At 40.9% G+C, this 18460-nt stretch overlaps 1 protein-coding gene across 1 annotated transcript in view; it reads left to right on the top strand.

Moving 5' to 3' along the window:
- The window catches only part of LOC593255 (vacuolar protein sorting-associated protein 13A), an 88670-nt gene that overhangs the window by 22287 nt on the left and 47923 nt on the right, over positions 1–18460 (top strand). The window contains exons 7-15 of the mRNA XM_030994176.1: positions 797–895; positions 9185–9244; positions 10211–10355; positions 11055–11292; positions 11937–12168; positions 13764–13890; positions 14290–14399; positions 16784–16920; positions 17900–18248. Of these exons, the coding sequence (XP_030850036.1) occupies positions 797–895; positions 9185–9244; positions 10211–10355; positions 11055–11292; positions 11937–12168; positions 13764–13890; positions 14290–14399; positions 16784–16920; positions 17900–18248 (1497 nt within the window). The remainder of the gene's footprint in view (positions 1–796; positions 896–9184; positions 9245–10210; positions 10356–11054; positions 11293–11936; positions 12169–13763; positions 13891–14289; positions 14400–16783; positions 16921–17899; positions 18249–18460) is intronic.

The raw sequence follows: 18460 nt of genomic DNA, 5'->3' as shown, positions 1-18460 counted from the left end.
AAATGCATTCACATTTTATCAAGGATGTCATTGTTTTCAACCACAAATTGCCTTTTTATATTATTTGGCTAATATGTGCCTTGGAAAGATTGTGTGAAGATATTGTTTATATTCATAGAATAAATAAACAATCTAACCATATGCTTGTAAAAAGTGCATGTAATATTGAATAATAAAAGTAGATTAGCATTTCAAACCACAAACCAAAGCGAAGCATGATGTATTGTACTTTTTTGCTGGTACTGTGTCTAAAGTACTTGATATAAACCAGCCAGCATAATCAATAGAACGATTGCTGTCAAGCACTTTTTTCTAACCCTCTATTTCATCATTTTGATTTCAAGGGCTCTTCAATAATCGGCATATGATATTCTTATACATGCCTCATAGACACATTAACAACAACAAAATGTTTATGTCCTTCGTAAATAAACCATTGTATAAACTGTGTGATGGGGGCAGTAATACAGTTTGATTATGATTTAGTTTATTATGTTTTTTATGGGTCATTCATTTATCTTTCTCTTTTTGTTTTGTTTTTGTCTGTCCTATGGTTAAACTAATACAAAACAATACAAATTTCTCTGCTTGATATACAATGTACATTTCTGACCACAGTTATACTGGATGGCCGCGTATAATTACATGTCTGATCACAGTTATACTGGATGGCTGTGCAAGACCTGTTAATAAATAAAAATTAAAAAATGTCACATGAAATGGAATGAAATGATCAAGTAATTCTGTCTCATAATGAATTGATTATGGTATCTTTTTTTTATCCTGATTGTATTAGGTGAATGTCTCCAACGTACACATTCGATATGAAGATAATAGTACCTACCCGGGGAAGCCATTCGCCTTTGGTGTTGCATTGCATCGAGTCTCTGCCCAGGTAAACTATACTCATTGATATGTTACATGTATGTAATAATGGAATTAATTATTCTTCTTCTTCTTCTCCTTCTTAATTTGATATTATTAGTATTATTATTGTTATTATTATTATTACGATACTGTTGTTATTGTTATTCTTACTTAATTATTGTTAGTATTAGTAGTATAATGTGGGGTTGTTTAGCTGTATGGTTAGTACTCAAATGAAGACACATAGAGAAACATCAGAGTGAAGTTGCAATCCAGCATGACTGGTTATATTGTGTATAGAAGAGCCCATACACCACAGTGTACATTAACTGTGTGTATAGCATGTAGCATTGAGTCAATGTATAAGATCACATATTACATCCCCCTTACAGAAAAATAAACTGAGTCCATAATGTCCAAACTTGAAGTATCCAAAGATGAAGTCCTATCAATAAGTCAATTTTTCTGGCTTCTTGATTACCCGGCCACTGCGGGTGGTCTGCTGGTGGTTGGGGATTGGGACAGGGTTTGGGCCAGGGTTTGGGGCAGGGGTTGGGGCAGGAGAACCTCTGATGTCGGGCGTTGGATCAAGCGTCATCTCTTCGCGTGTATGAGGATCGGGTGTCTTGGTTACCTCCTCATCATGATGGATACGCCTGGGCTCAATATCAGCGAGGTGTTGCCGGTTTCTGCGTAGCACCCTTCCATTAGGCGTCTCGACGAGATATGACCTAGGCTCATGGCATTGCTCACGAACAGTAGCTGTTATCCAGTGACGTGATGTCTGGTCTTGGACTCTCACAAGCTGCCCAGGTGAGAGTGGTGCTAGGTCATGGGCTGATTTGTCGTGATGATACTTCTGGCTCTGCTGTCGAAGCTGCATACGATGGTTAACATCATCACGACCAGGGGAGTTGTTGCGGATTCGAGTTGGTAAGTTGTCCTTCATCTTCCTCCCGTAAAGAAGCTCAGCTGGGCTTGGAATGCGGCTGTCAATTGGAGTGGCACGGATACATAGTAGAGCCATGTTGGGGTCGATACCACTCACTTTAGCTTTCTTGAGCGTATTCTTGACAGTTTGAATCATTCGCTCAATGAAGCCATTTGACCTGGGGTAGTGGGGAGAGGATGTAACATGGCTGAATCCCCACTGTGTAGCAAAATCTCTGTATGTTGAGGAGTCAAAATGTCTTCCGTTGTCGCTAACGATTCTTTCTGGAACTCCTTGTTCTGCGAACACCTGACGGGTCGCATTGACTACTGCAGCACTGGTACACTCTTGAGGCATTTTCCGGATGACAGGGAACTTTGAGAAGTAATCTGCAATGATGAGATAATTGTTCCCTTCAAAGTGAAATAAGTCTGTACCTAAGACTTGCCAGGATCGTGTAGGTATCTCGTGCTGGAGAAGAGTCTCATGGGGCTGCGAGGGCTTGTACTCTTGGCAGACTGAGCAGCCTTTCACCAGGACCTCGATATCGTCATTGATTGATTCCCAGTACACAGAAGCCTTAGCCCGAAGTCGTGTCTTCTCGATACCTTGATGACCTTCGTGGAGCTTGCTCAGTATGTACTCCCTCATGGAGTGTGGAATAAGGATTCGTTCACCATTCAGGATCAGTCCATCCTCAACTGCAAGTTGATCTCGAAAGGCCCAGTATCTCTGCAGCTGCCGTGGTAGCTCACGTCTCTTCTCTGGCCACCCTTTCACAATCACCGTCTGTAGTGCTGCAAACTCTGCATTCTTGGCTGTTTCCTCCTTCAACTGACTCAAACGGTCAGGAGCAAACTGTACAAAGTTGATTTGCAGGTCAAGGTGGATGTGTTCTGGAGGACCAAGAGGACGTCTGGATAGGCAGTCAGCTACTGGTACATCCTTACCAGGCTTGTAGACAATTGTCAGCTTGTATGGCTGTAGACGAAGGAGCATACGCTGGAGTCTAGGTGGAGCCGCTGCCAGGTGCTTATGCTGGATCATCTCCAGGGGCTTGTGGTCCGTCTCAACTATGAAACTTTTCCCGTACAGGAAGATGTGGAATCGTTCACAGCCGAAGACCACTGCAAGCAGCTCTCGCTCTATGTTGGCGTACCTCGTCTCTGCATCACTGAGGGCCTTTGATGCAAACGCGATACCCTTTCCATCCTGCAGTAGAGTCGCTCCCAAGCCCTGCAGAGAAGCATCTACCTGCAGTACCGTAGGCTTGTTAACATCGAAATACGCCCGAGTTGCATCGTGACATACCTTGTCACGTAAATCATTGAAGGCAGACTGGTGCGTTGGAGTCCATTGGAATTCAGCGTCCTGCTTCAAAAGACCACGTAGGCTTGCAGTCTGGGCTGAAAGATTTGGTATGAATGGGCTAAGGTAGGTTATCATACCAAGGAACTCACGAAGCTGGCTCTTGTTCTCAGGTGGAGACATTGACTTGATTGCCTCGACCTTGTGAGGATCCGGATGGACGCCATCTGCATCGTAGATCATACCGAAGAAGGAAATCTGGTTGACCTTTATGCTGCACTTGCCACTGTTGAACTGCAGACCGTACTTCACAGCTTTGGACATGAGGTGGTGCAGATTCTGATCGTGCTCTGCTTCACTCTTGCCGAACACAACAATATCGTCAGCGATCCCTATTGTGCCGGGGCAACCTTCGAGGATTTCGTCCATTCGCTGCTGGAATACATCCTGAGACATTGCTAGACCGAAAGGCATCCTGAGATATCTGTACCGTCCAAAGGGACTGTTGAAGGTAGTCAGAAGTGAACTGTCATGGTCGAGCTTGATAGACCAATAACCGTTCTTGGCATCGAGTTTGCTGAAGTGTCGAGCACCTGATAGCTTGTGTATCACCTCATCTGTCGTGATAGTGCGATAATGGCAACGTCGAATAGCTCGGTTGAGATCCTTGGGATCCAAGCAGACACGGAGTTTGCCATTCGACTTCCTTGAAACAGCGATGCTGCTGACCCATGCTGAAGGCTCAATGACTTTAGTGATCACGCCATTACCTTCCATGTCATCAAACTCACGCTTCAGTTCATCTCGTAGGTGGATTGGGCACCGTCTAGGAGCATGGACAACAGGCTGAACGTCTGGATCAAGAACAATATGATATTCTCCTGGGAAGTTGCCAATTTTGTCAAACTGGTCTGGATACTGCCTTACTAGGTCATCAGTAGAGCTTATCTGTGCTGAATGCTTGATCTCGTTGATGCGTGTGTGTAGAGTAAGCAGCTTCAGTTTCAAGCCTGTGTCACATCCGATAATCGCTGGACCCCTGGACTCAACGATGTAGAATGTAGCATAAAGCCAAGTTGAGTTGTTGAAACGACAGGGCAGCCGAACCGAACCGAAGTGCATCACTGGTGTTTCGTTGTAAGCGAACAACCGTGCACTTGAATTATGCACTGATTGAGGGTGAGGAACTCCATCCTTAGTGAGATGGCCAGGATACATCCCACGAAACATCCGAAGAGGAAGTGTGTTGCCCTCCGCACCGGAGTCAACCTTCGAACGCAGTTTCATTATGGTTCTCTCATCCCGTCTGACTTCCACGTACGCTATTGTTAGGTCGTCCCTGTCATCCACCTCTACAGCACTGATACCTGACACAATAATTCGATTGAATGACAGGACATCCACTGCGTCATTCAGTAGTGGGACCGCTGCTGCTGCCTCAATATTGCTGGTGCTGTGGATGGATTGCACCTGCTTGCCTCCACGATGTGGCGTAGCGTATTTAGCTTTCTGCTTCCACTTCTGGGTACTTGAAGCTGGAGATCTCCCAGACCGCTGTGTACTTGGAGCTGGAGACCGACAAACACTCCTCCAGTGATTCAACTTTCCACAGCTGTTACACTTGGTGCCATAAGCCGGACATGCTTCCCGTGGACTGCGAGCATGATTACCACCACAATTAGGACACTTGTTACTAGTGTTAGTCTTCCGACGAACTACATCAATCGATGCAGGCTGAATATGTGTCTGTACTTGCGCTAGTTGAGCCATGTGCATCTGCGATGCTTCAAATGTTCTACTCAGCTCAAGCATCTGTGTAAGAGTGAGGGACTTGTTCTTCCCTAGAAGATCTTTCTGGAGCTCAGGATATCTAGTGCCTGTGATGAACTGCTCAATGATGCGTTCTTGGAGCTCAGTGTCATCACGAAATTCACAGTCATATGCCTGCAGCTTCAGACGCGAGATATAGTCATCTGCACTTTCCCTCTCTTTCTGCACATATTTCTGAAGGTATAGCCTAGCTACACGGAAATTTGCCCTTGGCCTCAGCTGTGTCTCGAACTTCTCCCAAACAACAGTTGGATTCTTCCTATCTTCACCTTCCAGACCCCACGAGTTGTAAAGCTTGATACCCGTGGCACCAGTGAATAAAAGAACATGATCCACTTGCTTACCAATCGCAACATTCTTGACTGAGAAGTATAAGTCACACTGCTGATGAAAAATCTTAACAGCATTGGCTCTGTCGGGGTCTTCCCAATTCATGCGGGGTGTAAATGATTCATTCATAGTTCATACCAGCTACTCAAACTCCAATAGTAATGCAAATGTCAATGCACATTTTACTTACAGTAAAACCATCATATGGGACTGTAGAAAGGAGCACCTGTTGATCCAATGACAGTGTGTCAATAAGATGGCCTCCAAAATCTCTCCAAAATGATGCAAAGTTCACAAATATTGTCCAGTAGGTTCTATATCGCTGCCACCATATAATGTGGGGTTGTTTAGCTGTATGGTTAGTACTCAAATGAAGACACATAGAGAAACATCAGAGTGAAGTTGCAATCCAGCATGACTGGTTATATTGTGTATAGAAGAGCCCATACACCACAGTGTACATTAACTGTGTGTATAGCATGTAGCATTGAGTCAATGTATAAGATCACATATTACAGAAGTAGTAGTAGTATTTCTTTTGCTTTTGTTCTATACATGAAAGCCTACATTTACATAATTCTATATTGCCGAAATTATTGTGCATTGTACATGTATGTAGTAGTGTTTGTGTATTCAATATAGTGATCATATTGACTTTTGAGGAGCTTCTTAGTTTGATTTCAGGGGAGGATTAAACATTACATAAGACTTGGTGGTGAAAAGGAAAATATCTAGGCAGCCTACAAATACCATACTGCTCTGCATGAGTAGCATATTAGAAAGGGCAGACAGAGTGGCTCAAAAGGTAATTCAAGATTATGCGTAATAAGCATTGCAACTATACCACAGATGGGGAGTTATTTGCAAGTGGATTTAAAGGATTACAGCATATGCCTCTGTTCATGTAAACTTTTATTATGTATATTCTTCAGTACACATGACGGACAAATACTGACGTACATCAATTGTGTTTTTTGTTTTCTTTCTCTAAAATATATAGGATTATCTTCCCATAGGAAAGTGAAAAGTATGCCGCAGACCTGCCGCAGACCTGCCGCAGATCTGCCGCAGACCTGCCGCAGACCTTTAGTCTGCGGCAAAGAGTATGCCGAAGTATGCGGCAGAAAGAAATTTTGCTGCAGACTTGCCGCATACCAGTATGCCACAGGAACAGTCTGCGGCAGATCTGCGGCAGGATGAAATTTTGCTGCAGACTTGCCGCATACTAGTATGCCACAGAAACAGTCTGCGGCAGGATGAAACTTTGCTCCAGACTTGCCGCATACTAGTATGCCACAGGAACAGTCTGCGGCAGATCTGCGGCAGGATGAAATTTTGCTGCAGACTTGCCGCATACTAGTATGCCACAGGAACAGTCTGCGGCAGATCTGCGGCAGGATGAAACTTTGCTCCAGACTTGCCGCATACTAGTATGCCACAGGAACAGTCTGCGGCAGATCTGCGGCAGGATGAAATTTTGCTGCAGACTTGCCGCATACTAGTATGCCACAGGAACAGTCTGCGGCAGATCTGCGGCAGGATGAAACTTTGCTCCAGACTTGCCGCATACTAGTATGCCACAGGAACAGTCTGCGGCAGATCTGCGGCAGGGCGAAACTTTGCTCCAGACTTGCCGCATACCAGTACACCACAGGAACAGTCTGCGGCAGGTCTGCCACAGGAAATCCCATTAAAGTCTAATAGGGCCAATTGAAACCAATCATCTCATGCATATTCATTATTACTTTACACGTGTGACAGAACAATACATTTATCATGATTTGTTAAGCAAATTAAGACAATGCACATCATTTTTGTGATTTCTATTTTCCTTTTGCCATTATTAACCAATAGATTATTTTGTCTGATCATGTTACAATTACATTCACGTTTAAGCAATAGATATATTGATTACTAACGAAGAAACTATGATTACTAACCAAGAAACAATATACATATTTAGTATATATATGTGTACGAGCCTGTGTCACTTTAAATGTTACTCTTGAATACACTTCAAATGATCAATGTGATGAAGTTAATACAATTGAGAATAGAATATACCTAATTGGTAATATCGATATCTATTGGTATTACCTAATTGGTAATATCGATATTGCCAATATCGATTATGAAGTATCAATCAGTTTATCACTGGTTCTTCTACATGCATACTTTATTGCCACGTACTGGATATGAAAGAGTATGCGGCAGGTCTGCAGCAGGTCTATATGAGATATGAATATTCATGACGAAGAGTCTGCGGCAGACCTGCCGCAGACTCTTCATCATACTGAAAGAGTATGCGGCAAGTCTGCGGCAAGTCTGCAGCAAGTCTGCGGCAGTCTGCGGCAGACCTGCCGCAGACTCTTCATCATACTGAAAGAGTATGCGGCAGGTCTGCAGCAAGTCTGCGGCAGACCTGCCGCAGACAGTCATCTTTTTCACATGCAAATTAGTTTTGCCGCAGACTTGCCGCAGACTTGCCGCATACTGATGAAGAGTATGCGGCAAGTCTGCAGCAAGTCTGCGGCAGACCTGCTGCAGACTCTTCATCATACTGAATGAGTATGCGGCAAGTCTGCGGCAGACCTGCCGCAGACTCCTCATCATACTGAAAGAGTGTGCGGCAGGTCTGCAGCAAGTCTGCGGCAGACCTGCCGCAGACTCTTCATCATACTGAAAGAGTATGCGGCAAGTCTGCAGCAAGTCTGCGGCAAAACTAATTTGCATGTGAAAAAGATGACTGTCTGCGGCAGGTCTGCTGCAGATCTGCGGCAAGTCTGCCGCAGGAGTATGCGGCAGGCTCATTTCTTTCCTATGGGCTTGGTTCAAATGTGACATGGTAGTTTTAGTGTTTTGATTATTTAAAGAGACTGTTTTTAACACTGACAATGTATCTCATATATCTGTTGTTTTTGTTTACAATCTCTGTGTTGTACAAGATTCGGGGTCAGTGGTTAAAGCATACATGTAAATATATATCACCTTAGCTATTAAGGTTATGCCATTATGCAGCACCTGGCCCCCGGCCATAAATAATAATGTACATGTCACGTATCATATGTCCACCAACACGATCATTGTCTCTTAATCATTTTGTATTGGTGCCTTGGCATAAGGATTGCTGCTGGTACATTTAAGCAAAATCCTTTAAAAAAATACAATATCATATTTCTTTTTATTGAGTATATGAAATGTTTTTAAGATTTGATCATGCATAATTTAGTGTCGTCATCTAGCAGCGGACATTTTTTAGATTTGAATTGTTGCCGCACAATTCAGGTGATTGAAATGAAAATTTATAGAAAGTTTAATTTTTTTTTTGAAATCTTCCATTGATAGAGGATTGAAAACATACAATTGCTTTTTTTCTAATCATTGAAATTACAACTTTACATCATACAGTGTACATGTCCTTCTAATTTTCCGTACTACTTCAGGAACATGTTTGTTTCATCTCTCACTGATTCTTTCTTTCTAATTCCTTATCATTTTCTTCTCCTTCTTTTCCTTCTTCTTATTCTCTTGGATTTAATAACATGATCTAGTTTATTTTCAAATGTTATAGACAAGGCAATTCTGACTCTAAGAGTACTTTTCCATTTCTAGAGATGATGTCATCTGTTTCTTTGTTTTTGTCTACCGAATATCCCCAAAACACATGACTTTAGACAGATATCATTTTCTTCAAATTTGATTTTTGTAAAGAAAACAACTATTTGCTCTATTTGTCTTGTAAGTTGTCTCTCTGCCTAAAATATTTTGGTTATCATGAGACATTGTCATTGAAAGTTGCAAAGTAGATGTGTACATTTCTCTTTTTCTAACCCTTGCAATTGATTGAATTGTGATTCATTCAATGAATTGAAGATTTTATCTTTCTATGTTTTTTCTATTTTTTCTTTCCATTATCAGACAACCGATGAAGAATGGGAACCCACTCAGCTGGATGCTTCAGCCACCATCATGAGGAAGGTAAGAAAACTTTGACTTTCATACAGGAAACATCCCTTTGAAGATCAGAGAAAGTTGGACTGGGCAGAAAAAAAGAAAATGAGAAAAGAATTGGACAAAGAATAAGTGAATTTTGCCATTTTCAGAAGTTGCGATCAACTATTATATTTGTGATCTATTGGAATCTTAGGTCACAACATGTGATGTCATACAGGGAGAACTGTCCTGTACATATCTGTATGAGTAAAATAGTCAAAACAGTTTTCATTTGTACCAACCTAAGACTTTAGACCTTGGATCATCCTGTTCTGGGCCCCGGCCGTCTTACAAAGAGTTTCGATTGATCTAAATCAATCGAAATTCCTCCAATCAATCGCAAATTTGCAGTCTCCTATCTCTTATTTACATAGTTGCGATTGATATCAATCGCAAATAAGGTGCAATTGATATCAACTCTTTGTGAGACGGGGGCCCTGGAGAGGAAGCAACCCCCGAGTTTCCTCCACTGCGTTCTTTCTTTGGCTTTCGATTTGCTTGATCCAGGCTGCTGTAAATAGGTAGTCCATCATTCTTCTCCATGTGATTATTGGCTTTCCTTTCTGTTTCCTGTTGACTTTTGTACACACACATATCACATGATGTAATTACATATTGTAAGTGAAGTTTTCAAATCAGTGGCCCAACATCTGAAGCAAGTCCTTAGACTCTAATGTATATTTTAGTGGTACAGTGAAACCTGTCAATAAAGACCATGCAAGGGAAAGGCTTTTATAGACAGGTGGTCTTTATGTACAAGTTCCTTTAATAGTACATGTTTCAATGAGAAACCATTTTCAAGGGAAACAAAATATGTCTTTGTTAACAGGTAGTTACTAAAGCAGGTTTGACAGTAGTATGATATTTATATTATAATTTTTCCCTAATGTCCAGTCACTTTATAAACATTTCTCTACATTTCTCACATTGTCGCCCTTTAATCTCTTTCAGCTGTTGGAAGCCATTGGGTTTTCTGCCTACTGGAACACATCGGTGGAGCATCCAGTCTCTGGTTATGTCAGGAGTGGACAATGGAAAGAGATCCTCAAGAGCTCCATCCTCAGCCACCAGGTCAAAGGTCAACCCTTCAATTTCGGTGAGTCACATGGAAAAAGTCCTCCCCAACAGCCACATGATCATTAATTTCTACAAGACATAGGAATTCAAAACAAACTTGATGTTTATACAGTAGGCTTGCGGTTGCACCATGTGAGAGAAGGGGAGGATTGAAAAGTCCTAAAAAGGTCTCTCAGTAATCTTTCTTCCTTGAGTGTGTATAGTCCTGAAAAGAACTGTTGGTGTGGTCTTGAAAAAGACTGTTGGTTATCGGTACAACCGCAAGCCTACTGTATATCTACATCACCATGCAAGCCGATACTTAGAAGCAGCATCTAACTTGATGTTTGTTCAAAGATGATCAAGATTTTACTTTTTAAATTAATTTTTACTACCATACAGCTGTTTGTGATTTTTAAAGATATTGATTCCATGTCACAAAAATAAAATATGCAGTGATTTTGATTCTTTTGCTGTTTGTTTTATTGTTGCTATTTATATGATATTTGCTTAATTGTAGTAGATGTATAAAAAATCACTGCAATTGTCATCTAAGATTTTCCTCTAAATTTCTGCCTTGTTTGTTGTATAGACCCAGAAGGATTTATCCTTGTGTTACATGTAAATGATGCGAATTACATTATTGTTCTTCTTGCTCTGTACATGGTTTGTGTAGTAACCACTATCAGCGATATGGAAATAAAACTGACAAAATCATCATTGCTATTTTCATTCTCAGTTGTTGAGCCAGTGACCACCACAGCCCGCCTGACCTTCGACAAGTCCGACCCTCCGACGGATTACACCAACCCACAGATCATCCTGGACATTCTCACCTCCGCTTTGACCATCTCCTTGACACGGCCGCAGTACATCTGCATCATTGACCTCGCCCAGTCCATGCAGCTGCTGGCGGTCAACGAGAGATACAGGAAGTACAGGCCAGGTGTCCACGTCCAAGGGAACACAAAGAAATGGTCAGTGTTGGACCCCCTGGGGAATCATTTTTGTCAGTTCCTCTTCTTTCTTTGTCCTATCAGCTTTGATTTTTTTTTTAATGATTTTTTTTGTAATTGATGCAAGAATTGCAATGAATTATTAATATTAGTTTGTCTAAGTAGCAATTTATTCAGTTGTGCAGATGAACAAATAAGTTCAGTTTTCATGCAGTGTCCATGTATATGTACATGTAAACTGATAATAATGGTGGTGATGATGAGTATAATAATGATCCTGATGATGTTGATGATGATGATGATGATACATGGAGATTTATCAAGTGTAATGCCTTTAATATAAGGATACGAAATTGCACCATGAAAATTAAGAACAAATAAATTATCAGTCTTTGTGTGTTTTATTTTTACTTTAACCCTCTGGCATTCCATCTTTCTTGCTCTCTGCCACTCTCCATATCTCTCTACCACTTTCCCTATGTCTCTGTCTCTCCCCCTCACTCTCTCTCTCTCTGCTCTCCTCTCCATCCCTCTCTCTCTCCCCCTCTTTCTTCCCTCTCTCTCTCTCCCTCGCTCTCTCTTCTTCGCTATCTCTCCCTCTCTCTCTCTCTTCCCTCCCTCTCTCCCTCCCTCCCTCTCTCTTTCCCATGCACTCTGTACCCCAGGTGGCACTATGCATACAAGGCCATCTTGGAGGAGCACATCCGTCCCTGGTCCGCCCCCAGGATAGAGGCCCACCTCGAGGTCTACAACACCTACTGGCAGAAGTACAAGCAGAAGCTGGTCCTGCAGGAAGCCAAGCAGAGCACAGAGGCTCTCGACAGGAAGATCAAGGGTCTGGAGGATAGACTAGACCTGACCAACATCATCGCAGGGAGAGAGAGGGCCAAGACAGAGGTAAATAATGGAAGTGTGATATATTCATACAAAATTTTTGACGGTAAAGATCTTTCAATAAATATTGTATGAATATACCGTAAATCTCCGTGTATAAGGCGCACCTGTGTATAAGGCGCACCCCTATTTTGGGGGCAACAACCAAAAAAAAAAAAAAAAAAAAAAAAAAAAAAAAAAAAAAAAAATCGTTTTTTGTTTTGTTGTTGTTTTGTTGCCGAAAACCCACGCGGGGAAGGACCTTCATTTTACATCGAGGTGCAAATAATAGTAACAACAGTCTAAGGCTTCATGATACCAAGTGTCCCACACCAGCCTCTTCACATCACCTAGCAGAAGCTCTGTGTTCTATGCCAAACATCAATAGTCATGCATGATATGAATAGCATCCTCTATCTTTCTAATAATGGAGTACCTAGGATAGAACCTTGTGGTACACCATTTGTTATAGAAAACATAGAAAACATAGAAAACATATGCGACACTGCCAGGCATAGCGCCATAAATCGAAATTAAAAAAAAAAAAAAAAGTGCGCCTTATACACGGAGATTTACGGTAGTGTAAAAAACAGCTGGCTGTCATTGACTTGCTGTCAAAAGAGCAAATTAAGTTTAACAAGTCATGGGGAGTGTTCCACAAAGACTAAGATCAACTTTAAGTTGGACTTAACTATGGCAGGCCATTCGTGCTACTGTTTGCTCTCACCATTTTATACTGGCATTGGTCTCTCAAGTGACGTACAAATCATGGTCACAAATCTACAGAGTTTACATTGTTTGATAATTCATTATTGAAGGAAAATATATTATCTAAAGATCATAATGGTCTGCCATAGTTAAGTCCAACCTTAAGTCGATCTTAGTCTTTGTAAAACACTCCCCATGTCTAAGCGGGCAGAGTAAGTACCCTGATTTCTGGAGAGCCAAGTGGCAACCTCTTCATGCCATAATTTTGTTTAAATAATTATGAAACTTCATGTATATGAACAAACAATAAAGCAATACTGATAGTAAAATGAAAGGTCTGAAAATTAGACAAGACCTGATGACTCGAGAAATGAAATTAGCAGTAGCAGATCTGAGCCGACAAATGTGCCACAATGAAATTGAATGGTGTTAGAAGCATCTGGACTCTCGTCTTAATACTCAATGACAATAAATGACATGAGAGTGATAGACAAATCTGTACTACTGTGTCTTTCAGTTTGACTCACTTTAGCATGTAATAGATGCTGTAGGAGAATGAAGTTATAACCTCAAAACAAATCATCTGCCTTGAACACTATGTATGTAGCAATATCATAAACAATTAAAGAGTGAAATTAAAGTAATGTTTGACGAGCATGGGGAGAGAATGCACATCATGTTGGCTGTTGACTGAAATATCATCCTTTTGCATGTGTGCTGAATTGAAATCAATGGACCTAGTTGAACTATTTAAATGATTGTAAAAAAGTCAAGATAGGAATATTCCTTTTCAGACGAACAGACATATCCAAATGGGCAACTTAGTACTGAACTTTTTAAAATTAATATTGCGAACCTTTAAAATATGTCTCCTATCTTTATGCTGAATCACTTTTCCGCAAACACTGTAGTTCATCAAGGAGAAACCAGAGAGAGACAGAGCAAGGAGAAAAAAGAAAGCAGAGGACACCAACTGGTTCATGCGTATCCTAGGTTACGGAGATGAGGAGGAGGAGGAGGAAGAGGACGATGATGAAGGTCAGTTTGAATTAAGCATGATTCAGAAAAAGAGAGTTAGAGAGAAAGGGAGAGTGAGTTTCCAAGGAAGAAGAAAACAATATAGGAAGGCAATGTCACAGATAATTTTGGTATCATTTTCATTTTCATTTGTTGCAACATATGTTATGTCCAATAGCTTTAATAAAGTGAGCTTTGTTATCAGATGCAATAGAATAACAATTAGAACATTCCCTTATTGTATAGGGCACTTTATTATATTATGTTACTAATTCTTGAGTACAAATAATTGGCATGGCTTTCAGCTAAGGCTTTCAGCTACTGTATGCATATTTAATAACAAAATAATTCTGTTATATAGATGGAAGATGATTGAAAATGGATGAAATATGATATCTAGCTTCTTATTTACGTCTACAGATTTATGGTCTCAGCTGACAGATGAAGAGAAGGCCAAGGTGTATGCTGGGATAGGTTATAACGAGTCAAGAGAGGGTAGCAGTGTGGATGGTAGCCCTATTCCTGTACAGGTCAGTCATTTTATCAATACATTTATATGGCTAGAAGTTTTCCTGCTTTTTGCTTTCATATTTCTTCATCAGACTGATTCAAGTTTTTATTGCAAAACCAACAAGGTTTGCCCATATACATGTAGTATGTATGGAAAGCTAAATATCTGAATGAGCATACTCTGATGTGAAGTGCTAGACAAATTCAATGGAGAATTTGTGAGAAACTTGTTGTGTTCTGAACTTGATGCAGCACCTTGTGCAGTTAAAGATTTTTGTTAAGAACAAAAATTACTTGTAGATGACTGAAATATATTCAGTGACTGTAGTGATTTCCTCTTTTGCTACACCCACTGGATATGATATGATGTACATGTATACCGGAGTGTTGGCTCAGTCAGTAGAGCGTCCGCTTCACAAACGTGAGGTCGTGGGTTCGAACCCCGGCCGCGTCATACCAAAAGACGTTAAAAGATGGGAGTTGCTGCTACCTTGTTTGGCGTTCAACAATAAGGGATAGAGCAACGTCCATCTGGCGCTGCTCAGTGGCTGCCGGGCTCATGATCAATTGGGCAAAAAGAATTTTCATTTTCGGTTTAAATAAAAAATTTGGAGTGGACTTTAAAAGATTATTATTATTATTATTATTATGCCTCCGCCACCGAAGGTGGTGCCGGAGGCATCATGTTTTCGGGTTGTCCGTCCGTACGTCCGTCCGTCCGTACGTCCGTCCGTCCGTCCGTACGTCCGTCCGTACGTCCGTCCCGTTTGACCGTTATCACAATATCTCAAGAACCATTTAAGATTTAAACTTAAGACTCGGGAATAGTATTTATCACCATAGGAAGACGATCTGATTAGATTTTGGAGTACGTAGGTCAAAGGTCACAGGTCACAGAGGTCAACTTATGAAATTCCTTGTATTGAGTTTGTTAGCGCGATATCTCAAGAACCATTTGAGATTTAAACTTCAAACTTAAGGATAGTATGTATCACCATAGGAAGACGATCTGATTAGATTTTGGAGCACGTGTGTCAAAGGTCAAGGGTCACAGAGGTCAACTTATGAAATTCCATACATTGAGATTGTTATCATGATATCTCAAGAACCACTGGAGATTTAAACTTCAAACTTAGTGATAGTGTGTATCACTATAGGAAAACAATCTGATTAGATTTTGGAGCACGTATGTCAAAGGTCAAGGGTCACAGAGGTCAACTTATGAAATTCCATACATTGAGATTGTTATCATGATATCTCAAGAACCACTGGAGATTTAAACTTCAAACTTAGTGATAGTGTGTATCACTATAGGAAAACAATCTGATTGGATTTTGGAGCACGTAGGTCAAAGGTCAAGGGTCACAGAGGTCAACTTATGAAATTCCATACATTGAGATTGTTATCATGATATCTCAAGAACCACTGGAGATGTAAAAACTTCAAACTTAATGATAGTGTGTATCACCATAGGAAGACAATCTGATTAGATTTTGGAGCACGTAGGTCAAAGGTCAAAGGCCACAGCGCACATTATGAATGCAAAAACAGCTTGTGATCGCGTTATCTCAAGAACCGATTGATGGATTCATGCCAAAATTAGGTCATGTTTGTTACTTGCAGAGCCAATGAACTGAGTAGATTCTTGGTTCATAAGGTCAAAGGTCAAAGGTCATGGGCCCATTATGTATGCAAAAATAGCTTGTGAACGCATTCTCATTAGAACTGACAGATGGATTACTATTTAACTCAGAACATCTTGCAGAGCCAATGAACTGAGTAGATTTTATGGTCATGAGGTCAAAGATCAAAGGGTCATATATGTATATGAGAAATTGCTTGTAATCACAATATTCTGAGAACCTGTCAATGGATTACCATTGAACGTGAATTCAATTTTTTTTTTCTGTTTTGGTTTGTAAAATTGCTCTATAACGGAGGCATCATTTTCGACTGCGCGCAGTCGAATTCCATCTAGTTATTATTATTATTATGATCTCTTAAACTGCTATTAAAGTCATATTTTTTTCATTAAATTGCCTGATTTTATGTAGACCTCTTCATATTTTAGAATTTTGTTGTTGTCATTTACTGTAAATGAAACTTAAACACCTTTGATCTCCACTTTGAGATGTTACTGTTTTTGTATAAAGCCTGGCACAAATCCTTTCAGTCCTTAGCCCCATGTCTCTGGAACAAACTCCTCTCATTCTTAAGAAATAGTAATTCACTAGATTTCTTCAAAAAACAACTGAAAACATACCTGTACAAGTCGTCTTTAATAAATTGTTGATAGACTAAGAGACAGCGCATTGTATCCTCTTGAAAAGGTACTATATAAATCCAATTATTATTATTATTATTATTATTATTATAAACTTATGTACTTGTGTCTTTTGTTCAGTATGTGAGAACCAAAGTGAGCTTCCTCCTTGACCGCTGCACTGTGGCCTTGAAGAACAGGAATGGAACCATACTCAGAGGCTTGTTACAGAATGTACAGGCTGGAGTACAACTTAGACCCGTCAACAATGCTGTCCAGTGAGTATATTGTTTTATTGGGGTTTCTCTGTGGTTGTACATTATGTGTAATAATGGCACCATAAGAGGCTTGCTATAGAATGTACAAGTTGGTATTCAAACCAGCCAGTAAGTTTATTCTACTCTTAGATTTCAGTTGGGTTTCTGGTGGGGTTTTGTGGGATTGTGCAATGTCTATGAAGAACAGACATGGAACCATACTGAGAGGCTTGCTACAGAATGTACAGGCTGGAGTACAACTTAGACCAGTCAACAATGCTGTCCAGTGAGTAAATTGTGCTCTGTGGCTTCTGTAGTGTTTCTTATTGGTTTTGTCGATTGAGAATAGACATGGATTTATACTGAAAGAGAGAGGCTTGTTACAGAATGTACAAGCTGGGACCTGTCCAGTACTGCCCAGCGAGTATGATGTAGTACCAGAGATCTCAAGTTTCAGTAAGAATTTTAGTGGACTTATGGGGTTGTCCAATGTCTCTGCAAAACAGACATGGAACTGTTCTGAAATACCTGTTGCAGAACGTACAAGCTCAGACCAGTCAACAAGGATGCAAATAATATGACAGGTACATTGAAGAATACTGGATAATAAAGCAATTACAGTGTGGTGTTTCATCAAAACCCAAATATATTCATTTTTAAGACATAGTGAAAGTAGCAATACAGAATCAAAAACCTTCCTATCTCCTTTTGAGCAAGAAACACTGTTACATGCAATAACACTCCTGACGACGGATAGTCAACCTGTTAGAAACTTCGAGCCACTCCTCCATCCATCCTCTCCAACCGGCGATATAAGCTAAGAAAGATAACCAACAGTCTTTTTCAAGACTATACCAACAGTCCATTTCAGGACTACACACACTCAAGAAAGATGGCCGAGAGTCCTTTCCAGGACTCCCCAACCCTCCCCCTCTCTCACATGGTGCAACCACAAGCCTACTGTATATGAAGTAAATTTGACTTCAATTCTTCCTTTCAGTGTGATGCTGAGTACAGATGCCATGCGTGTAGAGGGCGCCCTACCCAACCGAGAGCTAGTTCCTCTGATCTCCTCCGAGAAGCTTCATCCAGACACCTCCATGACGTCCCAGGTCTTCAGTGTGGACTTTGAGACCTCTCCGTTGACCGTCCCTGCAGACATGGCTCTTGCCATCACCTCAGAGCCCGTAGACATAGTCTACAACCAGTATGCTGTCTCGGAGCTCATTGGCTTCCTCAAGGTCGATAGCTTGGATCTGTCGGGTCTCAAGTCGGCTGCCTATGCTGGGGTCCAGGAGCTTGCCAAGGCCTCCCAGAACAACCTTCTCTATGCAATACAACATCATAAAGTAAGTACAGTATGATCCAGTGAAACGACACTGCTTCCGTGCATGCACTGTAGCAACAGATGTGTCTTGCACTTATAACAAAATGTCAAGACATCGCTCCCTGTAGTAGTTGTTGTTGTTGTTGTTGTTTTTTTGGGGGGGAGGGGGTAGGAGCTGAATCTTTAGAAGCTTCCAAAAGGATTGATTTGTATATAGAGTTTTTAGAGCAACAT

Source organism: Strongylocentrotus purpuratus, unplaced genomic scaffold (genome assembly GCF_000002235.5).
Source record: "Strongylocentrotus purpuratus isolate Spur 01 unplaced genomic scaffold, Spur_5.0 spur5_scaffold_21, whole genome shotgun sequence".
Classification (NCBI taxonomy): domain Eukaryota; kingdom Metazoa; phylum Echinodermata; class Echinoidea; order Camarodonta; family Strongylocentrotidae; genus Strongylocentrotus; species Strongylocentrotus purpuratus.
The sequence above is the reverse complement of the archived record's forward strand: the minus strand, read 5'-3'. Positions and strand labels throughout refer to the sequence as shown.